The sequence below is a fragment of the Aotus nancymaae genome, unplaced genomic scaffold (genome assembly GCF_030222135.1).
Source record: "Aotus nancymaae isolate 86718 unplaced genomic scaffold, 86718_ANA_hifiasm-v0.15.2.pri h1tg000007l, whole genome shotgun sequence".
Classification (NCBI taxonomy): Eukaryota; Metazoa; Chordata; class Mammalia; order Primates; family Aotidae; genus Aotus; species Aotus nancymaae.
This window is the reverse complement of record NW_026988418.1, coordinates 20,219,787-20,247,725: the sequence shown is the minus strand read 5'-3', so window position 1 is coordinate 20,247,725 and position 27,939 is coordinate 20,219,787. Positions and strand designations below refer to the sequence as shown.

Here is a 27,939-nt window from a genome sequence, read left to right as displayed (position 1 = left end):
TGAGCGATTCTCCTAATGGTGTAACCGTGGCAGCTAGGTGTGGCTGGTGGGGGTTTGTTTACATTGATGCAACTCATTCCAAGCATGACCATAGTTCAGGGTTTCTCAACCTCGGCACTATTGCCTATCAAGTTGGATAATTCTTTATTGGCAGGAGTGGGCTGTCCTATGCATTATAGGCTGTTTAGCAGAGTCCCTGGCCTCTATCCACTAGGTGCCAGCAGCCCCTTTCCAATTGTGAAAACTAAAACTCTCCTGACATTGCCAAATATTTTTCAGGGGGAAGAATTGTCTCTACTGAGAAGCAGTAGATGAAGCACAAGCAGCATTGAATCTGAAGCCAGAAAACCTGGCTTCAAACCCCAACTACCCTGCTTCCAGCTGTGTGATCTTTGGTACATGACACGCAGAGCCTCCTTCCTCATCTGTAAAGGGAGAACAGTCATCGCACCCTCCGGGGTTACTGTGAGGATTAAGGGAGGTGATATAGGGGAAAGACCTGTCACATGGTAAAAGCCAAGTAAATGTGGCTCACTTTCTAACTATATGACCTGGGACTCAACTCCCCTGTCTAAGCCTGATCCTCATTATCTAGAAAATGGGAATAATACTTAATTCCCACATTTCTTATGAGGATCTAAAGAAGTACTGAATGTGAGATACTACTGTACAAGGGAAGAATGACATAAAATAAGCACCATTTTTGTTAGATGCGTGTGATAATAGGAAAAAAACCCCAAAATCCTGTGTTTTTCAAACTGCATGCACATATGGTACTTATCTTCAGCATGCTTATAATGTTACACATTTTAAAACATTCAGAAAAGGAAGGATCTTCTCTAGATCTCTCATTTTAAAGGAGAGGAATCTGAGGCCCCCAAAGGGGAAGTGATTTGCCAAGGTCACAGAGCAAGGCAGCAGTGGGACTGAGCCACATTAAGGCAGTCTCACTTTCCTGGAAACAGAAGTCAACTGAGGGCACTGGCAATAGCTTTGACTGGGTTCCTGGAAATGTGTGCAGAAAGACCTGTGGCAAACAGACTTTGGCCTGTGGTCAGGGGCTGCAGCTGAGGTCAGCAGGCAGGTAATATCAGGACTGATAGGGCCCCCAGCCGAGGGGAGAAAACCACTTACTGGAAGTTCGGGGAATTCAGTCCCATTGTTAGGAAGTCAGTGTATATTAGGCTGCCCTGTTGGCCTGGTCAAAGATGACTGCTAGTTCCAGGGAAGGCCAGGACCATTGGGCAATTTCTCTTTGACCTTCCAGTGGGGCTCAGCACCCAGTTCCCCACCTCAGATCTCTCCCTCCCAGGAACCACCACAGGAAGAGAGGAAGCGCTCCATAGGGAGGGCTGGTGGAGTTGAAGGAGGAAAGAGAGGCGGAGAAAAGGGATCTTAGGATGTTAGAGCTTGAAAAGATATTGGCAATGATCTTGTTCCCATTTTGCAGATGAGGAAAAAGACTCAGAGGTCAAATGATACAATGTAGTAACAGAAGATAACAAATAATGACACATCACACAACACAACACAGCAAAATAACATAACACAAACATAACATAACAGGACTCCTACATCCACTAACTCTAAGTACTGGTTATAAATAAGCACTGCTGAACTCTGGGGGATATGCAAGTGAATAAGATTCTGTTTCCACTCTGAACATCAGGCTCCAAATAACCCCTACCTGTTCCGCTTGTCTGTAATCTCTCTCTTCCTCAAATCACCCTTTATTGCCTGTGAGCATTCTCCTTATAAAGCACAGTGCTAGCTGTGTTACCTCCCTGTTCTAAAGCCTGCCTGTGGCTTAATGCATTGGGTACGACTTCTCAGGGGTCAACATGAATTGTGAAGAGATTGAGGATGTTAGTGTCAGTCAAACATGACTTGAGTTGGACTTCATCATTTGCTAGCTTTGAGATCTTGTGCTGAACCTGTTTCTTCAACTGGCATTTACTAAGTAACCTCTGATTTCCCAAGTCTTGTGAAATATCTCTATGCGACAGAGCAGGAAACTGAGGCTCAGTGAGGGAAGTAACTTGTCAAAGGTCACACATTGAAAAGGTGACTGAGCTGTGACCTAAATTTTGTCTTTCCTTTCCCTCCCACCCAATCCTGCCAAAGTCTGGGTTCTTTTTTTCCAAAAGACTGTATTGATCTTCTCTGAATGATGACCCTCAGTCTTCCCAGAGTTTTTCTCAAGGCAAATACCAAGTTCATCTATTGCCTGTGAAAGTTTATATATTACTCCTGATATCAATTTTACAGTTTTTGCTCAAATCACTAATAGCTTGATGATAGCAATTTTCAAACCCCATGTGAATTACGGTTGCGTGAAAATGGTCTCTTATTGAAGAAGAAATGAAATCAAGGTTAATCCATCTGACCTCTTTCTTCACAGAAAGCAGGGCGTTAGAATAGACTTCTTGGTTTAACTGTAGGCATATGTTTTAAGAGGAGGACTGTATCCATACCTGGATTTTAAATTTATGTAGAAAATTAGGCAAGAGTGGAGAGAAAATGGATGAGAAAATGATGTTTTGCTTCAAAGTCTGAAATGCAGTCTTTTTTTAATGGACTACACTGCATATTGACAGAAATAGTTTGGCAACTGCTAGAACAATTATTTCCTTTGTGGTTAGAATACAGTTTTCCATACTTTGAGAGGTTAAGCACTTAAGGCAGAGTTTCTCAACTTCAGCATTATTGACACTTGAGACCAGATATTTCTTTGCTGTAGGGGCTGGTCTGTGCATAGAAGGATGTTTAGCAGCATCCCTGGCCTCTGACTCCTGGATGCCAGTAACACCTCCTTTGCCCCACTGTGGGTCGTGAAAAGAATATAAAAAATATCTCCAGATATTGCTAAATTTTCTCTGTGGAGCAAAATTGCCCCTAGTAGTTGAGAGCCACTGCTTTAAGGGAGGTGCTAGAAAAGAGAAAAGTGAGAACTGGATACAAAGTCCAAAGGTCTGAAATCCGAGCATTGCCACCTCTGAGCTCTGTGACCTCAAACATTTTCACTTGATTTTTCAGAGCCTGTTTCCTAATCTTTAATGGGAGGGAATTGTATTTACGCCAGAGGTTCCTGTAATGGGGAGATGAGATAATTTTGGAGTGCAGCAGCCAATTGCAGCCTGGGTCCAAGTCCAACCCACAGCTTGTTCTTATATGACCTATGAGCTAAGAATGACCTTTATATTTTTAAAGAGTTTTGATGAAGAAGAGAAAGAAGAAGAATAACTACTACTACTTGCAGTACTGCTTTGTGTATCACAGCTTGTATGTGGCCAACAAAGCCTAAAATATTTACTGTTTGACCTTTTACAGAAAAAGTTTGCCACCCCCTAATTTAGCCTATGTGATCTTTAAAGTCTTTTATGTATACATGAAAATCATGATTTGCCGAATGTGGCCTAATGCCGAGGAACTTCTGAGACGGCCAGTGTTAAACTGGGCACTGACCAGATCATCAGTTTCTGACCCCAGCTCCCTAGTGGCCTGGGTCTGAAGCCAGGCACAAGCAAGGCCACCAGTTCAGTGTGCTGTTACATTTAATCTTGTTCTTTGATGGGCTCATAATAAGAAATATGAAATGATCTGGTCTGCTTCACTTTCATTCCTCATGGACGTAGAGTTTCTTCAACTGCGAAAAGACTTACCTCAAAATCGATAACAACAGGATTATACTTTAATGACCTCCCCCAGGAACGGTATGTAATGGTGCTACTGTTGTGTGTCAAGGCACCGCTCCAGCCAGAATTGCCACCTTGCACCCGAGAAATGACGTTTTCCACAGCCATGGCCTTCCTGTCCTTTTCTGCCATCAAGAGGATAAACTGCATTAGCTCATTTCCCCAAAAGCCCAAGGACTGGTTGACAAACCCCACTAATGAGATTCAGAAGAAAATTGACATGTTTTCCTTAGATATTTGCCATTCGACTACTCTTCTGGGTTAGCTAGCAGGAAAAGGGAGAAGGGAAGGACCTAGACTCAGAAATAGACCCATCCTCTGGAGTCTATTGGGAGGACAGCCCAGCCCACAAAAAGGATGGGGAGGACAGGAAATGGGTGGTCGTTCATTCATACACTCATTCATTCATATGTCAAATGTCTTCTCAGTGTCTACTATATGCCAAATAGGTTCAATCAAATATTATAGGTGCTATAGCTGTTACTGTAGGACTCAGTGGGCACAGTGAAAGAAACTAGTCAGATATACAGTAGGAGGGGTGGGAGACAGTCAAGAAGAAAGGTAAGTTGTCTACAAAGCTAAGTGAGCATTTGCCAAGTGAATAAAGAGAGGATAAAAAGAGAGAGGAAACAATTTGACTTAAGGCCCTGAGGTACAGGTAACCTAATGCAATGGGAATAGCTTGAACCTGTTTAATACCTATTTCACCCACTGCACTATAAACTTCTTCATTATCCCTGTATCCTCTGTGTCTCCCACTTGAAAAAAAAAAAACTCAATACCTGTTTGATGAATGAATGAGTAAATGAACACATGAACACCCCAACTGACTTGTTCAGGAAATGCCGTAAAATGTTCCTATGCAATCCCTCTCTAATAATTATTCTTTGAGCTTGGACTCGGTAACCATATTCTCCTCTCTCAACAGCCTTATTTCCTCCCTCTGAACTGTAACATGATGGGCCTTCACTCAAACAGCCCATTTTCCAGATTCCTTCCATTCTAGTTCTTACTTGGAACACTTGAAATCTAGGAGCATTCCCTGTACAAAGGTAAATATTTCTAAGGTGATTTTCAACCCATGGTAGATTCAAAATAGAGCCACTACAGGTCATTTGTTAGGGGGTATTTAGCATTTACGCAGTCTGATCATTTACTAAAATGAAATCAATTGGGGAAAAAAATAGCTTCCATGTCTCAGTGTGTGTCCAGAGGAAAGCCTGGTTTCTCTTTTAGGGGCATCTATTGCTAAACACTTGCCAGTTTTGCCATCTCCAAATCTTTTACAATGTTCTGCTGATAAACTTCCACCAACATTTAGGCTGCCTTCATAGAATGCATAGTCAATACCCAAGGAACCTCCAAAACATTTCATGACATCTGTGCTTGTAACACCTGCAACAGGGAGACAGAGAAACACAAAATGCTGAGTTAATAAAAGTCACTTGACATGGTACAACTGTGTCACAGTAGTAAAAGCTAGCTTCAGCTTTGGAGTCCAAAAGGGGTGGATTGAAAGCCTGGTTCTTTAATCCAATTTCAGTTTTCTCTTCTGCATGGTTCCAATCAAAATAATTCTTGAAATGAAAAGAGATAGGTAGTGCACATACTAGTTGGTAAAAAACACTAGCACTCTTTTCTTTGGCCAATTTTATTGAACGATTTTGAGGCAATAATTCTATCTCATCCATCTGCATTTGCCCCCATGCCTACCTCAGTGTCTGGCCCATGATGGGTACCATTACTCTTAACTTTTGCACATATTTACCCCTACTATAAATACCTCTCCTCCTCCCTTTCCATCATCATTCCAAAGGCTTCCATTCAAATATCATTTACTCCATGAAGTACTTTTGGATCTGAATAATTCCCTCTTTCTTCAGAGCTACTAAATTTCTCTGTGTCTGAATGATCATCTTCATCATAATTCTTTTTGTCCAGGTCCTCATTGCACCCCAGAGAGGCCAGAGTCTTGCTAGAAGATGAATGGATCACCATGGAAAGTTTACCGGCCCTTCAGATTCCATAAAGACTGCCAGGCCCACATTAGCCATCTCTGTATTTGTCTACATCTGAGGACCCACTGAGGAACCTGAATTTTGCAGATGAAGAAAATAATTCTCAAGGCAATAAAGCCATATTGCTACATAAGTAAACAGACCTGGATTTCCAACCCTAGGTCTGACTGACAAAATAAAACTAGATAAATAGACTGGAGGAATATTGACCATGCTACAGAGTTCAACCTTTTTGGTAGCTAAAGGGGTCTTCCGAAAGTTTTAAACTGAAATTTGTATTTGAGACATCATTTCTTTAAACTACAACTATACAAAATAATTATTTCCAGTCATAGTGTTATTCTGTCAACCATAAAGGAAAAATAATGTAGACCTGTCATTCAATTGAGCTAAAGATTAGATTCACTATTTTCAAGGGAGCATTGAGCATCAAAGTTTATTTGCCTGTGTCCCCATTAAACTGCAAACTCTACGAGGTCAAGGATTTCTATCTAATTCACCTTTGTCTTGTCAGCATAGCAATGTAGTGTGTGCCATGTTCAGTAAGTATTTTCAGAATAAATGATTGATGAATGAAAAAAACAGTAAATAAATGAACGCCCTGAGTCTTTTGGTAAGGGTTTCTGATAGAAGGAAACTTAGAAGTCATAAGTCCTAAATTCAAATTCCAGTCACCAACACCTTGTGTGATCCTAAAAAAGGTCCATGATCCCACGGGATCTCAGTTTCCCATTTATGGAAAGAAGAGGTTGTTATCTCTAAGACCCCTTTCAGCCGCAGCCCTCTGTGACTCTTTGGATATCAGTTTCTGAGTCACTCTTGAGCTGAAAGTGCCTGGGGGAAGTGATGCTCTGAGCACTGGCACTCAGCACCGAGCAAAGGGCTTCTTCTGCCATTTCCATTCAAACACTTTTAATTTTTAATGCATTACTAATTGGGGGAAGTAGCATATTTAATTGTTTTGATTAAAAAATGCTTCAACAGTGATAAACAAAAGTGGATGAAAAGAATTTACAGGCAGAAGCCAGAGTGATTACTTAGGTGAGTGGTGGAGTGCTGCTGAATTAAAGCGACAGGATGGGCTGATTAATGGGGACTGGAAGATGCCTGTGGTGTGATTATGCTCATGAAGGATCTGCCGACAGCCTGCCACGTGCTGCTGGGAGAAGAGAATTCCAGCCTGACTTGAGCAGCACGACTTGACTGTAGAGAATTGCCATCTGAGGACCCCAAAGTGGGTACCAGCCAGCAAGGGGAGTCTGTGACTTACAAAGAATCATAGAATCTGAGAGCTGAAGCACTCTTAGACACCTAGCTCATACTTTTCATTTAAAGCTGAGATGCCTGAGATTCATGAAGGTTAATTATATTGCCTAAGGCCATACAGTTAAAAAATGGTGAAACAGATTCAAGCTGAAGTCTGTCATGTTTAGAAGCCTGCGGTATTTTTATAATCTCAGTTATTACCTCAGACTAAATTCTACCATCTGATAGAAAAATTTAGTAAGCACCTACTGTGTACCATCCCCAGCATATCACATATTGGGCAATGTAGACACCTTGAGAATATAACTAACGTGAATATGATGCAAATCTGCAAAGGTAAGATCCTGCCCTGGAGAAGTTAGCAGGCCAGGAGCAATGTCTTAAATGAAGACCAGTCTGTATCCTGACAGCTGCTTGTTTCAATATACCAGGGCTAGAAAGGAGTCTCTCATCAGAGGCTTTAAGAGATGCCAAATTTAGAGCTCTCTACAGTGAGCCTGTGGGAAAATGAGACGAATAACTTAGGGTTGGGGCAGGGGAAGTAAAACCTGGTACCAAAATCCAGGAGTTGAAAATGGCATTGGAAGGCAGGACTCAGTACCAGAGAGATAAACACAAAGAGCTGGGGGTGGGGGTTTGGGGTGAAAGGAACAGAGAAAGGTGTGGAGCTATTGTAGAGAACTTGCCCAGATGGGCATGTAGTGTGAATAGACTGACTATATTCATGGAACCAGGTGATCCTCTGCCATTGCTCCACCCCTATCCCATCAGGCTGGACTCCTTAGGTTTAACTTTGGACCAGATTAAACTGCAGTTTGTTTTGGGCTTTCGAATTCAGTAAGCTCTGGAGTTGATCAGTCCCAACCCAGGCTATACATTGAGGTCATCTGGGTGCGTTTGAAAAGTACAGGTAACGAGGCCCAACCTCTATCAGTTCTGATTGTATATTTCTATGAAATCAGAAATCTGTTTTTCAGACAAGTATCCCGATGATTCCACTTCATTGGATCTTGGATCAGATGTTGAGTATGGTGGTCCTACAGAGTATCTCTGGTGGCTTACCACAGGGCTCTGGCATCCTGTCTCAGCTGGTGCCTTTGTCAATGCCTTGGATATGGACCTAGTAGCCAGTTCCATCATATCCACTTAGAATAAGAACTAGAAAAAGCCAAGGATAATTCACTTAAAGAATCAGGATCCAAAAGGCCTCAAAAGGATTCATGGATATTAGTATTCAAGATATTAGTCTGTTCTCACACTGCTAATGAAGACATACCTGAGCCTGGGTAATTTTATAATGGAAAGAAGTTTAATTGACTGAGAGTGCAGAATGGCTGGGGAGGCCTCAGGAAACTCGCAGTCATGGCAGAGGGGAAAGCAAACATGTCCTCCTTCACATGGCAGCAAGAAGAAGTGCCAAGCAAGGTGGGGAAAGCCCCTTATAAAACCATCAGATCTCATGAGCGCAAATCCACTATCATGAGAACAACATGAGGGTAACCACCCCCATGATTAAATTACCTCCCACCAGGTCCCTCCCATCACACGTGGGGATTATGGGAACTGCAATTCAAGATGAGATTTGGGTGGGGATACAGCCAAACCATATCACCAAGCATAGCAAAATGAGACTGAATTGGGAAAACCTTATCCTACCCTACAGACAAAATACCAAATGCACAAGCACACTGAGAAATAGACACAACTTAGCAGGAGAACAAAAGAAAAGGCCCTGGAGTTTAGGGTAATGAAACCAGGTACAAATTATAATTAGTAAAATGAAGGAGGAAATAATCTCACTCTCCTCTCCACAGATGAAAGAAACTCAGAGCTGTGTGCAAAAACACTTTAAAACAGAAATAAGAAAATATAATTTTCTTCAATTAACATTATCCAGGCTTTACAAAGGAAATCCTGATGTATGTGACAATACGGCTGAACCTTGAGGACGTAATGCTGTGTGAAATAAGCCAGTCACAGAAGGATAAAGACTGCCTGATTCCACTTATATTAGATATATGAATAGTCAGATATATAGAATCAAAGGGTAGCATGGTGGTTGCCAGGGGCTGGGGGCAAGAGGAAAGGTGGAGTTGCTAGTCAATGAGCATAAAGTCTCAATTATACAAGATAAGGTCTGAGAGCAACACGTCCCTATAGTTACTAACACTGTATTGTACTATTAAAATTGGCCAAGAGCGTAGAATTCATGTTAAATATTCTTACCATAGTAAAATTTAAAAATAGAGAATAGAGAAGAATAAGCATGAGGGTGAAGACCTTCAAAGTCACATCCTTTTGAAAATATTAGAGGGGACTAAGGAAGTTTACTTGAAGAAAGGAAAAAAGATTTCTCTTTAAGAGAGACCAGTAGAACTGGATTATAACTCTCCAGAGAGTTGTTTGGAGGAAGAAGAATTAGGCTTATTTGTGTAGTTGCAAGGGCAAGAACTAGGACCCAAAGGACAGAAGCTACAGGAAGGCAAGTTTAGGCTTAGCATAAGTAGATCATCATCACAGAAACCAAGCAGAGATGAGGTGTTTCAGCAGACAGTGAGCTCTCACCATTGCAGGGGACCAAGTTGAGGCTGTCTGTTTGCCTGTGAGGGTACAGGAGGGTTTGAAGGGTAGAAAAGAGCAGTGATCCTGAGACTTTAAGAACACATCAGAATACTTTAAGAACATTTGAGACAACGTCGGTAAGTACCTAATGATGTTTTACTGTGTTAGAGGTAGCTGAGAAATAAGGAGGACTAAGGAGAGTGCTTGACCTCAATGAGCTGAGATTCAAGTGTGGGGAAATGGACAAGGAAACAGACAATTACTGCTGTGTGTGAGGAGGACTCTGACACAGGGAAGCAAGGTCAGGGAAAGCATCCTTGGGGGTCAGGAGAAGGAGTCAGAGACAAGTAGAACAAGTAGGGACAAGCCAGGCAAAGCCAGGAGTGTAATGGAGACGGCAGCAAGATGCTGCTCAAAAAAGTCAATGTGACTTAAACTCCAGAGTGGAAAAGAGGGAGATGCAACTCAGCTGAGATCCCTAAGGAAGTACAGTTATTCTGCAGAGGAACATTCATTACGCATGGTGAGTGGCAACGGTAGTCCTGAAAGCAGCCTTCCAAACCCCTCATTCCCTGACATTCTGCAAAGAAGTTCAGAGAAAAGAAGCTAGGCAGAAGAAGGAGACAATGTTGAGACTGCAGTCCCCTGTCTTCCTCCTACTTGATCCTCTTCAGAGGATCTGGTTCTAGATGATTTCAGCCATGACAAGAGAGAGCACAGTTGAAGGCCAAACTCTGCAACAGAGACTTCCTGAGCTAGAATTCCACCCTTGCCCAGTGACTATGTGAGCAAATTAGTTAACCTCTCTGGGAGGCTGGATTGCTTCTCATTCTAGTCTGGTCTCAAGGTGAGCTGTTTTTGTGGCTACCTGACAGGCTAGGAGCCCAAAGGATATATGTCTGGCCACCACGTCTTCTACTTGTTTCCCACTTGGTCTTGGTGGTGGTACAGGTGGGAGAATGGTTCAGCGGCCTACCATTCACCTTCTCTGGTAGTGACCTCACACCTCCATGGAGCTTCTGCATCTCTATGGCTCTCAGGCAGAACCAGGCAGCTTGATTTCCAAGGTGCCAGAACACCGCAAGCCTGTCATTCCTCAGATTAAAAGCATTAGGTGGAAAACAGCAGGTGTAGTGCATTATTTATTTCTTTGCAACAAACAAATGCCATTCATGTTGCTACAATTTATCTGCTACATTGCTTTGCTATATTTGTTGCCCTCAAAGACAGCCTCAGAAGCGGAAAGAGAATCTAGTAGTCTATTTTCTGCCATCACATTGGAAAAGATGATTAGAGTCTGTGGCTGGGCTAGTTGGGAGGTGTTAACTAACTCACCTGTCCTCTTTGTGTTTCTTTTTATCCATTAAAACTCACATTTCTTCCCAACCACCTGAGAATAAAATAAATACCTCGGTGCCTTTGCAGGTGCTAGAAAGTCCCTTTATCTCTTTAATTGAGCTTCTCCCACTCAGTTCCAGACAAACTTTCCTCATTCCCCAAGGGCCCTATATCTATGCCCCAGTGTATCCCTGTGCTTCTAACCCTTTAGCTCACTCTAGTAACTGTCAATTTCTTGGTCTGGTCTTCCTATAAGACTACAGGCTTCTAAGTCAACTCTTGGGTGTGCAAATCTCTACACAGAGCCTGGCATGTGCCAAGCCCCACAGGAGGGCTTGGGGACAAGCTGACTCCAGCCTATCTAGACAATGCCTCTAAAATGTTTTAGGAGTCACAGGTCTTTCTTTAATTGAAGATGCAAATCACAGCTTTGTAATATCTCATGCTAGATTAATATCTCATGCTATATTTTATAAAGTACTTTCAGCTGCATTATCTCATTGGAGATCCTCAACAATATTCTGGGACAAGGAGGATTTACCCATCTTACAGACTCACTAGGATTGGAAAAAGCAGGAATTGTGGTGGCTAAGAGTATAACCTCTGAGTTCAGAGGCCTACCATTCACCTTCTGTGGTAGTGACCTGAGTAACTCACTTAATGGCTTTGTGCCTCATATTCCCAATCTTTAACATGGAAATGATAATAGTTTCTATAAGTGAATCCCTAAAAATTGTCTAGTACAATTAGGTGTTCAATAAAGATTAGCTGTTATTGTTAGGTAACTTGCCAAAGTCACCTAAGATTAACAGGCCCAAGAATCAGGTCTTGAAGCAAGATATGCCCTACTCAAACACAGTGAGTGGATGGTCCATTTCATCAGGCTACTGTTATTCTGCAGAGGAACATTCATCGTACATGGTGAGTGGCAATGGTAGTCCTGAAAGGAGCCTTCCAAACCCTCATTCCCTGACTACCTCATTCTGCAAAGAAGCTCAGAGAAAGGAAGATAGGCAGAAGAAGGAGGCAATGCTGAGACTGCAGTCCCATGTCTTCCTCCTACTTGAAAAGGGCTCTTCAGAGGCTCTGGTTCTTCTAGATGATTTCAGCCATGACAAAAGGCAGCCTAGCTGAAGGCCAAACTCTGAAATAGAGACTGCCTGAGCTGGAATTCCACCCTTGCCCAAAGACTATGTGGGAAAATTGTTTAATCTCGTTTGCCTCAGTTTTCTCATCTGTAAGATGGGGATTTTAATACTGTGTACCTCCTAGGGTTGTTGTGAATGTTCAATGAGTGATCCATGCCATGTAATGTGCTCAGGACAGTGCCTGGAAAAAGAGGAAGGCTGAGGAGTTTGTAAAAACCAGGATTTCTTAATGGACACTTCTGCAGTATAAGTGGTTAGCACTAGAATGGTTGGTGATGACAAGAGCACGTGGTGACTTCATAAACACTATTATGTGCTGGGTAGGGATATTCCATGTGTTAGCTTACTCAGTGTTCACACATAATGCCACAATAGGAATAATCAGTCCCATTTTAGAAAGGAGTAGGTTGGGATAGTTTAAACTTAACTTAGATAGCTTGTCACTTGCCCAAAGTTATACACTAAGAAAATAACAGAATTGGGACTGAACCAAAGCCTGCGTCCAAAGCCCATGTTCTGTATGCCATATCATACTGCCTATGTGACAGAGGTTAAGGATGGCCCTGGGAAGAATGTTGACACCATCTCAGCCTTTCTCCTTTAAGTATGAAGCTGTTTTCAGTGATATTAGAGCTGGAAATTCAAAATCAAGACAAAATCAGAAGGATGGTGCTGAAAGTCTCAGTTCCATGTGTATGCAGATGACTTAAGGGGAGTAGGGACAGAGCCAAGAAACTAGGAGTCTGTCAGTCAATCAATACCATCCATCACCGTGAAGCCTGGTTGTCATGGTAACTGGGGATAAAGCCTGGAGCTTGTTAGAATCCAGTAACTGTCTGTTTGGGTGACTGGTTGGTTAGCAGGCACACACACACACACACACAAAGACCTGCTGGGCCATCCCAGAGTCCCTAGCCACAAACATAGGACCTTTCACAACAAGGTTCCTGCCCACCTCACCCTCCTCATTGTCCAATTTCAGCTTAGAACGTTTAGGATACCACCCCTGACTCTGCAGAGTGTTAGGAAAGCTCTGGAGGCTGCCCAGCATACGTGGGCTTGGATTTGGAACCACCCAAGCTAGAAAAACGCCGAGTCTCTGCAGTGGGCCTGGCTCAGTCGATGGGCAAGACTCTGGGACACAACATGAACAGGATGCACGCTGGACACAGGCAGCTGCAATAGTGTGACACTCAGAGCTAAGTCTTGAGTACAGTAAAGCATCTAAAACAGGCTCCCAACCCAAACCTGGGGAGACAGAAAGACTGCCTGGAAGAGTCCTATTTGAGCTAAGCAGAGAACTGAGGATGAATAAGCATAAACCAGGTGAGGTGCAAAATTCCAGGTAGAAGGGAGAGGTGCAAAATTCCAGGTAGAAGAAACAGCACATGCAAATCAAGGAGAAAGAGTATGGTAAGTCCAGGGACCAGTACATTGCTCAGTATAGTGTAGCTGGAGGTCTGTGCATGCTCACTGAAATACTGGCCTTCCTTTCCATTGCAGAGACTCTCTTGCTTTCAGTGTTCACCTTGCATGATGACTGCAGCTTGCCATCCTCTCTGTGGTTTCTGAGAGGCCAGCACTGACTCTGGCCATTGTTATCATCACAACTTCCGGCATAATCCAGTCAAGATTGTTCTCATTTAGGCCTTGGCCTCAGCAGCAAGCCCTTCCATAACCAAGTCCACCTTCGGGTGAATCTGTACATTCATTTCCTTTTACTCATCCTTATCTACTAGCTGCCCCAGCCATTTCCATGCAATTCCCTTCACTTCAAAGCAAATGTCTACTCCTAGTAGAAGATGAGGCTTGAGTCTCTTTAGAGTTTAGCAAGTGGGAGGAGAAGAAAAGGTTGCTGCTCTCTCCTTTTTGCTTCTACTGTATTTGTTTCTATTTAAAGATTTATCACATTATGTTATTCTTGGCCCCCAGCTGACTGCACATTTCTCCAGGGAAGGGCTTTGTGTGTTTCACCCCTATGTTCCCAGAAATCATGGGTGCTCAGTGAGCATTTACTGAATGAGTGGATGAGTGGATGGGTGGAGATTAGATTATGAGTACAATTTCCCACTGAGATTGTTTCCTGTTTCCAACTTTGTGTAATAAGGGTAAATGTTCTACTCAGAATCATCCTGAAAGGGAGTTATAATCAAACAACAGCCACAATACATAAATGTGATGGTAATTTAAGGGACTTAAATTATATGGCTTAATCATCTGGGCTGCCTTTGCCTTATTTTAATAATGGTCTAGTAAATACACAGCCTAAGAGCCCTGTTGCCCTCAGTCCCTTGCCTCTGGCAGACATCACTAATCGATCTCAGCACTTTCTGACTGAGCCCATGTCTGGTGTTCCAATATTCAACTCAGCAGTCTAGGTAGCATTTGCTTTTAAGACCACTTGTCATACCTGGGTTAGACACTTCTTCCTGCCTGCAACTCTCTGGGGTTCACCTCTTTGAGTGTCACCAGCCAGCACACTATGCTTGTTCCTGGCTCTGTGGCTGTACTTAAGTTTCAGAACAATCACGTGCTTGTCAGTTTAAACATTAACAATTCTCCCAGTTACAATCCCCAATCAATGGGTCAAATTGACCCAACATTACATTTAGAAATGGATATAAAAAATAATATTCCCTTAATTATTTTTAAAACCCAATTTACTCACTTTTAAAGCTATCACAACAGTTTGATGTCTTAGAAAGGAAAATAAATGAAATAAAATAAAACATCTAGGTATACTGCAAGAAACATTGCACTTGGAATTAGAAACCTGGTTTCAAACCTCACCCTGCCTCTGACCAGCTGTGTCACCTTGGACATGTTATCTTGCCTTTCAGTGCCTGGTTGTCCTCATCTTACAGATGAAGACAGCCACAAAACAGAGCTGGAAGTGTTGCCATGAGGCTTGGAGGAGATAATGTGCATGTAAGGGCTCCGCATGCAACCTGCTACGAACCCAATGATGCTTATTTCTCTATTACCACTGAGATACACTCTTGGAACCACTTGATTACATGAGACTTTCCAGACCTAGCTCCACAGTTGTTACTAACATCTGCTTCCAGCTTTCCCACCTGTCTATCTTCCTGTGATGGTTAATTTCATGTGTCAACTTGACTGGGCCACGGAGTGCTGAGATAATTGATCAAACATAATTCTGGGTGTTTCTGGGTGAAAATAACATTTAAAGTGCTAGACTTAACAAAGTAAACCGCCCTTTCTAATGCACATGGGCCTTATGTGATCAGTTGAAGGCCTGATGAGAACAAAAAGACTGACCCTCCTCTGAATAAGAGAAGATGGTTCAACCTGGAACATTGACTTTTTTTTTTTCCTGCCCTTGGACTTGAATGGAAATGTCAGCTCTTCCAGGGTCTCAAGCCTGCTGGCCTTCAGACTGGAAATACATCACTGGCTCTCCAGGTTCTCAGGCCTTCAGACTTGGACTGAAATGAAACCATCAACCCTCCTGGGTGTCCAGCTTGCTGACTGTAGATATTGGGACTTGTCAGACTCCATAATCACATGAACCAATTCATTGCAATAAATCTCTTTATACTATATATACATTTTATATAGAGATAAATAATAGAGATACAGGTATTCTATTAGTTCTGTTTATCTGGAGAACCTGACTAATATACTTCCCAATGCCTCCCTTAGGTCTATTGATGATTTTTCCTTTATTTAAAGTAATTAAATACATTTTTTATAGTTAGTGGAGCACACTGAGTTAAGACTGTGTTTTTAATACTTTCTTGACCACTCTCAAAGTAAGAAATACCTTTTACATCCTGATCCAGTCTACATGCATTCATTTTAAAAAAGATTTTTTTCTTTTTTGAGACAGGGTCTCACTCTGTCATCCAGGCTGGAGTGCAGTGGTGTCATCTTGACTCACTGCAACCTCAACCTCCCAGGCTCAAGTGATCCTCCCATCTCAGCCTCTCAAGTAGCCAGGACTACAGGCACTGCACCATGCCTGGCTAGTTTTTTGTTTGTTTAATTTTTATAGAAATGTGGTCTTTCTATGTTGCCCATGCTGGTCTCAAACTCCTGAGTTCAACCAGCTTGACCTCCAAAAATGCTAGGATTGCAGGAGGGAGCCACTGTGCTTGGCTTAAAAGAAGTTTCAATACTTAACTACACTTCGTGTGATATACTCTGGTACCTTGCATTCTATTATATTTCATTTTTTAAATGCTGATCATGACCCACTAAATTTCTTTTACAATCTACTAATGGGTTATGGTCTGCACTTTGAAAAATCCTAGGTTAAGACATCCTTGAGACATTATTGCAGGTTGCTTAGCTTACAGATTCTTGAGTTTGACTTCACCAGTTAATAGCTATGTGACCTTGGGCAAGTTATTTAACAGAGAATAACTGAGCCTCAGTCCTTCTTTTGTGAATTGGAGATTATATATAATAGTATCCTTTTCACAGCTCTCTCCTGAGAATTAAATGAGATAGTGCATTTAAATTGCTTACCCCAGTGTCTACCACACAGTAAATACTCAGTAAATCTTGGCTGTCTTACCACCACTGCTAGAGTCTAAGCCTTTCACATATAGTATAAAATGAATGACAGGATGTATGGAAAAAGGCATGAGTACTTGGAAGATTCACAAATCTAAATCAGAAGACCTAGGTTCAATACTAACTGAGTCACACTGAGCCATTTACTTAAGCTCTTTGGATTTCAACTTTCTTTCTATAAAACTAGGGGAAATAATAATATAATTCCTCATAATGTTATTATGAGGATTGGTTTGAATGCCAGATGTGAATGTGTTATGCTCTACAAATAGTAGATGTTATTATATGTAAATACATTTTGCTAAAACCAAATAGTGAATAAGAAAATAAATTGCTAGTTCACTTTGGGTGGAACTAATTTGGCTGTCCACAGAGAAAATTATCCCTGACCGTAATCAGATGATTTTGACAAAGAGAAACCCCATTACTTTCTATGAGCCCCCTGATGTATTAATCATCTTGGTATCTAGACAGTTTCCCATGTTATGTGTACTTTGTAAATGTTTGTCAAAGGAAAGGCTGAAGGAATGAATGAAATACAAGAAGGCAGGGAGGAAGGAGGAAGAGGATGTAGAGCTATAATTGGCATTAACTTTAGTGAGGTTTTAAATTCTGTCCCTGTAGCTTTTTAGACATCTTGTGTTAGGTGGTAGACTGGCTGGTCCACAGGCCCTGACTGGAAAGAGATGATCAATAATGGGTTGAATGTATTGCACTCTTGCTGGAAGGGTCTTTCCCAGGGTCACTGTTATCCGGCATCCATCAGGGCCAGGGATGATGGAAAGCAGGCACTGATTTGAGCAGAGTTGTTAACACTTTGAAAGATAGTGATGAGAATTCAAAGTGACCTTGATAAATGGGAAGAGTGGTCCCTCCAAAACTGGATGAAGCTCTGGAGACAGAAATGAATGACCTCGATCAAAGAAATGGGCAGGTGGAGGAGGAGGCATGATTGCTGAGGCTCCAAGTTCATAGCAAATGTACCAGCCACTGCAGGCTGGACATCATGATAATAATTTCCCTCCCAGTTCAGCAATGTTTCACAGCTGAGTGATTGCAGAACCCTGGGAGACAGACCTTCTTAGCCCCACTTTACAGATGAGAGAACAGTTAATGTTCCAGAGTTGATAACTGTAAATTTGGGAATAATAAACATATGACAATATGCTTATATTGTACATAGTACAGCAATAATAGGTAACATTTTTGAACTCTTACTCTGTGTCAGGCACTAAGCCACATGCTCACATAGATTGTTTCACCTCATGTTTACAACAACCCTATGAAGTATGTACTGTCATTGCCTCATTTAGAAGAGGAAACTGAGGCACAGCGAGGTTAACTAATTTGCCTGTGGGTCACATGGCTGATAAAGGGTGGAAATAGGACTTGAGTCAGGCAATCTGACTCAGAACCTACTTCAGCAATTGAAATTTATTGAGTGCTTAACAGCGTGTGGGTCCTAAATAAATTCACTGATTCCTCACAACCAACCACTCTGTGAGGTAGATGACAGTATTTCCAATTTGCAGGTGAGGAAACTGAAAGTCAAGATGATTAGATTATCTGCCCATGATTACACAGTTAGTAACTGGCAGAGTCCACGTTTCCAACCACTACACTATATTCATATCCTTCATTAAAGGGAAAAAATACCTATTAAACACTTACCATGCAACATGTACTTAGAATTATTCTCAACCAAACAAACCCTTGTTATCATTCTTATTTGGATCTTGAGGAAGCTGAGGCTCAGAGAAATTAAGTGTTGTTCCTCAATCAAAGTCATACAGTTACTAAATGATAGAACAAAGATCCCCACCCAAATGTTTCTGGTTTCAAAGTGTGGACTCCTTGCTACCATGTCACCGCCATGTTTCTTAATTTCACAGAGCTTGATCAAAATGGCTTTAGTACCTACTGACCCCACCTGAAATTATAATCGATAATAGTAACTGCTGCTTGGACAGTATTTAAGGTATCACAGTGCTTTTCATGACCATCTTGGTTAATTCTCACAATAGTCTTTTAAAGTAGTTATGACGACCTCTACCTTAGTTATGAAAAAGCTGAGACTCAGAGATGTGACATACCAGCTTCTGAATGGCAGAGCCTAGATTAGAAAAAAAATCTCAGGGAAAAGAATGTTTTCCACTATCACACTGTCTGTCATCTTTGATGTGGCCTGCTGTCTTTGACAGGGCTGCAGAATGCTACTGCTGTTTTTTTTTTTGAGCAAAGCATCAACTTAAGTCATTTCCTGTGAGGTCTTTGCAAAGCCCTTTCAATAAGGCCAAGAATCCTAGAAGTTTAACTTGCTATTCAATGCAGGATTTCCATTACAGCATCCCTGATAGAGGAGGTCTGATCAGACTCCTTGAGATTCTCTAACTGATAGGAAGCATTATACCTCATGTTGCTGTTTGAGGGACCCAGGGCTCAGAAGCTGAAGCAAATGTGTCAAGTCCTATCCACATGAGCCACAGAAGGGGTCTGGAGCAGACCACCACCAACTTGGTTCCAAAGGCATTTATGAAATATCCATCTAACCTCTGATACATTTGTCACTGTGCATGTCTGCTGGGCTGGAGGGAACCTGCAGAGAAATGGCATAGCATGGTCATCAGTAATATTAGGAATGGAGAGAAAGGGATGGATTGTGGATACTGAGGAGATGACTAATGAGATATGTAGGGGGAGAGAAGGGAGAGACAGAATTTTTCCCAGGTTGTGAGTTCCAATAAAGGCAACTGAGCTGAAAAAGAAAGAACCCTGGATTTTAACTTACTTTGCATATTTTTCACTTACTAGTGATATGACTTTTTTGCCTTGTTTCCTTCATCTGTAAAAATGAGAAAACGATGCCTACCTCACAGGATCATTGTCAATATTAGGTGAGGAGACTTGATATGGAGCTTAGCACATAATAAACAGTCAACTATTTTCCACTCTCTATGTCAAATAAACTGGGAGGATGGTGGTGTCTCTATAATAGAGAAAGAATTCAGGAAGAAATGCTTGAAGGGTTTGGGGTGAGAATGACATGAATGCTACTGCTTGGAGGTGCCAGCTTCCTGGTGGAGATGCTCCACAGACCTATGAAAATATGGGCAGGGAATCTGGAGAAGAAAGAGGACTCTAAATGGAAATGTGAAGGTCACTCACACGATGATACAAGTTGGAGAAGTGGAAGAAGCAAGGGAAATGTAGCTTAATGCGTATTCATGGTGCACCTACTGTGGGCCCAGCCTTGTGCTAGATACAAAAAGTACCCCAGGGGCAACAGGCCTAGGACTTGTACATTAAAGTTCATAGTCTGCAGAAGAGACAAATATACAATTGCAATTATTATAATATGCATTTAAACAGGTATGTATATTTAGAGTCCTTTCTTTGCCCCCAGAATCCCTACCATATTTCCAAATGTCTAAGGGGTGTCCTTACCACAAAGCTGGCACCTTCAGGCAAGCATATCCTGTCCTTCTCAACTCAATGTGTGTATATGTACATGCATATACACTTATGTGTCTATGATAAAAATACAATTTAGAGAAAGGAGTAATTGACACCTCACAATCCACACCCAGTCTATCTATAAATTCCTTAAATTCTACTTTCAAAATACATCCCAAATCTATCATATTCTTACATGTCCATTCTTTATTCCTTGCTTGGACATCAGCAATGCCGCTAACTGTTCTTCCTGAGTCCACTCCTGCTCCTCTAATCTGTGATCTACATGGCAGTAGAATGATCTGCTGACCCACTGATTAGACCAAGCACTGCCTTGTTGATGACTCTGCAGTGGTTTCTCTGCCACTGCAGATATAGTCCATACTTCTTACTATGACCAGCAAGACCCTCTGAGGCCTCTTGGCTTCTTCCAACCTCAGTTTCTGTTATTATTCCCTTATCCCAAGGCTTCTGCCACACATGCCTTCTTTCCCTTCACAAAATCGCCATGCTCCTTCTTCAGAGAGGGCCTTAGTATAAGCTGTTCACTCACCCAGAACAGCTTCACCCTTGTCTTTTGTATCTCCTTATCCTTTGGATCTCATCTCAGTTTGGATTTCGCTTCCTCAAAGAGACTTTCCCAGATCATCCCAAACTAAGTGACTATCTTCCCTAATCCCCTGCAGTTAGTCTCTTTTTCTACAACCTGTTCATTTTCTACATGGCTCTTATTGCAATTTGCAATTACACACTGATCAATTAATTCACAAGTTACTAAGTCCCTACTCTATTCTAGGAAATGAATATGCAGCAATGAACAAAAATGATTGGAATGAACATTCTAGAAAGAGGAGACTGACAATAAACAAATAAGTATATGAGCATGGTGGCTACTGATTTGCTGAGAATTAAAATAGGGTGATATAACAAAGAGAAACTTGACTACATGATCAGGAAAGTTCTCTCTGAAAAGGTGACACTTAAGTAGAGATCCAAATGATAAGAATACTGCTCTACAAACATCAGAGGAAAGGGTGGTTCTGGCAAAGAAGACAGCTAATACGATGACTCTAGACTCAAGTAAGATTGGAATGTCAGAGAGTTAAGGGAACAACAATGACGACGACCATGAAACAACAACAAAGAAAGAAAGAAAAGAAGAGCCCACCATACTCTTGTAGTATCCAGGTGAGAGATAACAGTGACTTGGACAAGTGACACAGAAATAGAGAGAGAACAGGTGACGCATATGCGTTAGAAGTAAAGTCAACATAGCTCACTGATGGGGGCAGGAAGTAAAAGAGGACCAAGGATGACATCTGGACTTCAGCTGTTTATTTTGTTTCCTCCACTGGATGGAGAGCTTTGCAAGAACAGGTATCATACTGATTTTGTTCTTTTCACACGTTACAAACTCAATGGACATGGTTGAATGAATGAATGTATAAACAAATGAAACTATGGGAGAAGGAGTGGAGCAATATCAGAGCAGGTTTCACAGAGGTGGGGATGACCCTGTAAGGTTCATAAGGATGAGATGAAGTTTGTCGGGTTGGCAAGACAGGGAAGAGCATTGGGGGATGAGAGAACAGCATGTGCAAAGGAGGCCAGAAACATCCAACTGAACAGAACAAGGGCACTGAAGTACTCAACCTGTCCAACATATATTGGTAGCTCTGTAACCCGAGAAGTCAGAATAGGGAATACACTGTTTCTCTTTTGTATATCTTAAAACAAAGACAAATAATGAGAGTTCCAAAGAAGGAATGAAGGAGGGGAAAAAGATCTAAATCCAGAAATTCAAGCCTCAAATCGTACTGATACCTGCAGAAGGTAGAAAGCTGTCAGTCACAGCCCTTGAGGAAATGTTAGGATCTCATTGAAGTCTAACATCACCTCCCTAACATCCAAGACTTCCCTTGATTTTTGATGCATGGTTTCATGCTGTCTTTTGGGGAGAAGCTTTTCATCTAAAGGGGACATTAGAAGAAAACAGCCTCGTGCATCCTCTGGGATGAATCCAGAGAGGATCTGAGCAAACCCAAGGACAAAAGATACCCCCAGAGCAAACCAGTGAGTGTGTTCACTTAAATCATTCCACGCCAAGCTCAGCCCTTTGCAGACATGAATGTTCACCACACAGGATGTCTCTTAGAAACAAGCACTTAATAGAATATAAATTAACAGCATATAGATCAAAGCTACAGAGAGAGAAAAAGACAGTGACAAAGAGGAAAGAGAAAAGGGGGCGAGAGAGACAGAGAGAAAGGTACCTAGAAGGAAAGGGAATGAGACAGAGGGAAAGAGAATAAGACAGAGAGAAAACTATTAGGTTGGTGCAAAAGTTGTGCTTTTTAATGGCAAAAACTTCTGTTACTTTTGCACCAGCCCAAAATAGCAAACATCAAAATGGAGAAAGGGGTGTGTGATTCTGTTTGTCAAAGGGATAGAAGGTAGATATTTTTGTTCTTTGTAGGTTAATATGTAAATGACATTCTGATTTATTAGCGGTCTCCAGCAGATGAGGTGATGATTAGCACATTTCCATATTTATAGAAAAGCAACACTAACTTTCCGGATTTATAGAAAATCAGCTCTTCACAAATAGCAAATTGTGCTATTATCGACATATGGTTTTCTATAAACAGAGCTGAGGTAATTATCCCTGGGACAATTTGTCGGTGGGCTCCTTTTGAATATTAACCACATTGGAAGCCCATTTCAGTCTCACAGATTTTAAAGAGGAGGGGCCACCAGATCCCCCAGGCAATTAATTAGTAATCCAGCACCAAAGATGGAAGCCCAAATGAAAGGCTATACCACAACATGGTGGAAGACTAGAGGTCCAGGGCTCTGACCCCAGATTCTGGCGGGCCTGGGATAAGTAATTAGCCTCTCTGATGAGCCACAGCACTGATGTAGCTAAAACTTGGATAACACCAATTTCTAAGTGGTGTCAAGAAAATTAAATGAGAATATGTTCAATAGCACCTGAAACCTAGTAGGTGCTCAACAAATGTTAACTCTTCTTTTCCTTTCTCATGCTTTTGAATGGTTCTAAAAAGAACCACTTGAGTAAAGTGTTTTAAATGCTTCTTTTACATTTTACATTTTTACATCCATTGTAAGGTACTTATTTTGCATTATGATACAATACACATACACGTTTTACTTAACTGGAAAAGGTTTCTTGAAGTAGTAATTTATCTTTAGTGCCTACAATCCACTATGATATTTTCTGTTCTGTCCTTTGTTGTGGTTCAAAATTTTCTTGTGATCCAAAACTTTTCTTGTGATCCATACATTGATTTTGAGAACTACGACAGACCTGCAACATGTAGCTTGAAAAATACTGTAATGCAAGAGGGCAGGAACCATATTTAGATTTGTTCACCATCATATCCTTAGCAAAAACACATGATGGATACTCAATAGAGCATTTGAATTATTTTTTAAATGAATATGTAGATGGATGAACTAATGACTCTAGCCAAGAACCTGAATGAATGCTTCATCTCAAACTTCCTGTCTTGTTTTGAACACTCACTATGTATTAACCCCTGTGTTGAGTGCTAAAGAGAAAAGTGGCAGGCATGATAGTTGCTTTCAAATATCTTGCTATCTGGATAAGGAGGATAATACTAGCATTTGGAAAATTGTTTTTTTTAAAGAATAACTAGTGTGGAATTTTATGTGTGTGCTGGAGAAGAAGAGCAGGCAGCCTGGGCTGGTGCAGTCAAGGAAACTTCTTAAAGCTGGGAATTTGAACTTGGCTTTGCAATATGGATAGATCTCTCATCCTTCCTCTCACTCATTAAACAGGTCAGTGGTTCTCAAACTGTAGTAGCATCAGAATCATCTGGAAAACTTGTTAAAACACAGACAGCTGGCCCATTCCTAGTTTTTGATTTAGTTAGATTTGGGATGGAGACTGAGAATTTACATGTCTAACTAGTTCCAGGTGATGCTATGCTGACAATTGGGGCCCACACTTTGAGAACCACCGTTCTCCTAGGTTGGAGTAACGTCATTAATGTGATTGACGCTAACAGTCTTTATTTTTAGCCATTCAGAATATTAAGCAAGGAAGTGATATAATCAGATCTGTGAAGTAGAAAGATCCATCTGGTGGCAACTGTCGAGAATAGGTTGGAAGGGGTGAGCCCGCCTCCAGAGACCATTTAGGAGCTGATGCAGTAATAAGTGAGAAATGAGACCCCAGCCTACCTCCATAGGAGTAGAGATGGAGGAGAGGGGAAGAATGAGAGAACTGAAGCACCTTAGAAATCTACCGGAGTGAAGGAAAAGGAGGAGTCTGAGATGAATCTAAGTTTCTAGCTTCACTGACTGACTGCATGGCAATTCCATTAACCAATAATACTACATTTAAAACAAGTTTTCACATTTTAAATAACAACCTGCCCATTATTTATTTTTTTTAAAGTAAACTATGATGCAATAGGAAGCACATAGTTTTAGGGAGCTAGACAAGTCTGAGCTCAAATCCTCTTTGTGGTATTTATTAGCAAGTCTCACTCCTCTACATCTCAGTTCCCTGGGAATAACAATACTTATGCTATCCTATAGAGTTGTCCTAAAAACTAAATGAGATCACCCACAGCTCATAGTCAGTGCTTAGAAAACTTCAAACCATGACCTGGTGTCTGTGTTGACTGCTGTGTGCATAGAGCTTCTGCTCTACTTACGAAGGGATTCCATTTTGTCTTTGTCAAGCACCAGGATATATTCATAAGTGCCACCCATGGATCCAGATGTGATGTAATGGGTGCCATAGTCATTGATGAACTTGGCATACATGCCATAATTGTACTGTTCTGGAAGCTCCATTAATGATTGCAGCATTCCTTCATCCAGCATAATGTTGTCCCTCCTCATCTTAAAATGGGCCGTCTGCACCTTTGTGAAGATTCTCATGAAAATATATTTCTGCCAACAACCACCATTGAACAAAGCAAAAGAAGAAAGGGAGCATATATTTTACCATTAGAAATAATGCAAAAGGTCAGCTTTTAGTAGCTGTGAGAAATATATATATCTAAGTATGTATATATAATATATAAATATACAGATATATAAATTTATAATTAATATATACAAATATATAGACATATATTTAATATATAAATATATAGATATATAAACATGTATTTATAAATATAAAAATATTTAAATACATATACATATGAAAGCTCATACATGTAATGGAGTACTGCTATATTTCACAAGCATATATTAGGCATCAATGTGTGCCAGACTTCCCCCACACCTCCGTATCTGTTCCCACTGCCCCTGCCCAGGTCAAGTTCTCACCAGCTCTCACCTAGGTGAGCTACTACAATGTTTTCTTCATTGCGCTTCACCCTTCTGTTCTGTTCCCAATCCATTCCCACCTCCACACTTCTCCCAGTGCTAATCAAAGCACTGCATTGTGAAACCTCCTTTGCTAATACTACATATCCGTTAAAAATTGTGTTTAAGATATCTTTAATGAAATGCTGAAATGTCAATTAATTGAAGTTATTGAGCAAAGATCTATAATGCCTATAGTAGCATGCATTACACTAGGTGCAGAGAACATAATCTTGAATTAGATGGGCTCCTACCCCCATGGAGTTTACATTCCAGTAGCAACCTTGAACTAAGTAACAGAGAAAAGTGGGATCCTCATATAAAAAAAATAAGATCGCACTAGAATAATTTTGGATTGGTTTTACTGAAAGATGGCCATCTATGGGCTTTACTTGCAGGCAATAGAAGCCTTGAGTCAAAGTGATGATGAAAGTTTGAGAAGCCCAGATGCTTTTAGAAAAGTCCATATTAACATGCTACAGACAACCCTTAGAACAATAGAGGACTTTGCCTTCAGCTCAATAGCTAATTCTTTGGCAAAGCTCTAGAACTCAATTTATGTTTGTTGTGTAAGTTAGTTTTTATAACTATATTTTCATCATGAAAGATAATTTTTGAACTCCACCTGGATCCATCGTCTTGGTATTAATGCTATTGAGAATTTTTAGTAAGCTTCTAATTAATTCAATAAATATTCCTCTGGCCATCTGATTACCTCTCCAGCCTCATCACTCTCTCTTTTTCTTTCCCACCCTGGTCTTCAGCTGGCTGAAGTACTTTCAATCCCAGGTTTTTGTGTGGCTTTCTCATCTCCAGATCCTTGCACGTGCTGATTTCCAGGCCTTGAGCATCCTTCTGCCAACTTCTGTCTCCCTTTGTCAGGAAAATTTGCACTAATCTTTAGATCTAAGCTTAGATGAATGTTTTTTCCTCAAGGAAGCATTTCTTGACCCCTCAGGATAATAGACACTTAATAGTGAATGTTTGCTGGAAAAATAAAATATTTTTTGTAGCATACCAGCCCTCCTATCTTTTTGGTAAAGAAAGGCTTGCTTTACGACTCTTCCAAGTGAAATTTAGAGGGCCTGGCTGTTTCTCTTTCCACATTACCATTCTACACATTTCCCTATATGCTCCAGGTAACCATGAAAAAGGATGGTGGGAGGGGGGCAAAGTGATAAGAGCCCTAGTCTTATCATTCGATTTTATTCCCTTTGTGATGATTCCGTGTGCAAAAGTGTAATAAGAAAAACAAACCTGATTATCACTGATCAGACATTTCCAATTACACAAGCAAATTAAGGTTCAATTACTACTGTACTTTTTAATGCAATTAAGGTAATACGTGTTCAGTGTATATTATGGAATACTGTGAGACAGACATTATGTTTTAATACCTTCTCATTATACTTGTTTAACTCATTCAAGAGTGAAGCATCTTTTGACTCGGATACACCTACATCCACCGTAACAGGGCTGCCAGCTAGGCCTACTCCAACGGTCACTCCAAGTGAGTCAAACTTGTCTTTTTTTACTTTAGAAAAAAGGTCATTTGCATTATCATACAACTCTGAGGCGATTCCAGTATCTGCCAGGGCCTGAAAGGAAATGAATAGATGTTAGCTTTGTTCACATAGAGCCATTTCCCAACTCATATTTAATACTTAAATCTTTGCTTTGTAAAATATCTAAAATTTCAGATTATGGTAAGTAATCCTTTTATAAGGCTAATCTAGGCATTAAACTGATACTAATTAAAATATAGAAAACACAGCATTGTTAGTGTTTAGTGGTACTGATAAAATATTTATTTATACACCACATGTGCTTGCACACACACACAGGCATGCACATGTGCACACACACACAGATGATTCTGATCAAATGCTATATTGCTCAGAGCATGGATTTCTTTCTGGCTGGCTTATCCCTCCGGGAAAGAAGGCTGGCTGCTTGTGTTTGCAACAGTGGGATACAGAAAGCCACATCTGGGCGTGAGCCTGGGAGGAAAGAAGCAAAGGAAACCTGCAGATTATGATTGTCTTAGGCAGTGGTATACTTTAGTCCTGCCCACAAACGTTTGGCTATTTCATTCCAGACACATAATAGGATTGCATTTCTCTGCTGACTTGAACTGAGGCTTGGTCTTGGGCCTTGCTTGAGCCAATGAAGTAAGCCTTAGGAGCCTGCGAATAGTTTGCTCTCTAATCATGAGAGCATGTGTTGAAATGAAGCCTCCATTACCTTGAGTCCCTAAGTGTCTGTGATGGTCAGTTTCCTTTCTACCTTAGGATGGACAAGTAACATAAGCAAGGCATTGTTGCTCTCAGCTGCTGAGATTTGAGAATTCTTTGTTCCTACAGCACTTAGTTCATCTTGCCTGTTACATAGGCCCAAGACCTTCCCTGAGATTAGGAACATGGTGTTATGTTTTCCACTTTGGTTTACCACTGGTCTGATAGAGGGTAGAGGTGGAAGTGGGGTTGGGGGAGCAAACTTCTTAAAAACAGACTTTATAAGCTTGGCCTTATTTTCTGTCTCTTTAGA

At 41.1% G+C, this 27,939-nt stretch overlaps 1 protein-coding gene across 1 annotated transcript in view; it reads right to left on the bottom strand.

Moving 5' to 3' along the window:
• The window catches only part of C8A (complement C8 alpha chain), a 63,456-nt gene that overhangs the window by 6,430 nt on the left and 29,087 nt on the right, over nucleotides 1–27,939 (bottom strand). The window contains exons 6-9 of the mRNA XM_012442817.3: nucleotides 26,790–26,990; nucleotides 24,729–24,969; nucleotides 4,956–5,090; nucleotides 3,663–3,820 (exon numbers count right to left, since the gene is read on the bottom strand). Of these exons, the coding sequence (XP_012298240.2) occupies nucleotides 3,663–3,820; nucleotides 4,956–5,090; nucleotides 24,729–24,969; nucleotides 26,790–26,990 (735 nt within the window). The remainder of the gene's footprint in view (nucleotides 1–3,662; nucleotides 3,821–4,955; nucleotides 5,091–24,728; nucleotides 24,970–26,789; nucleotides 26,991–27,939) is intronic.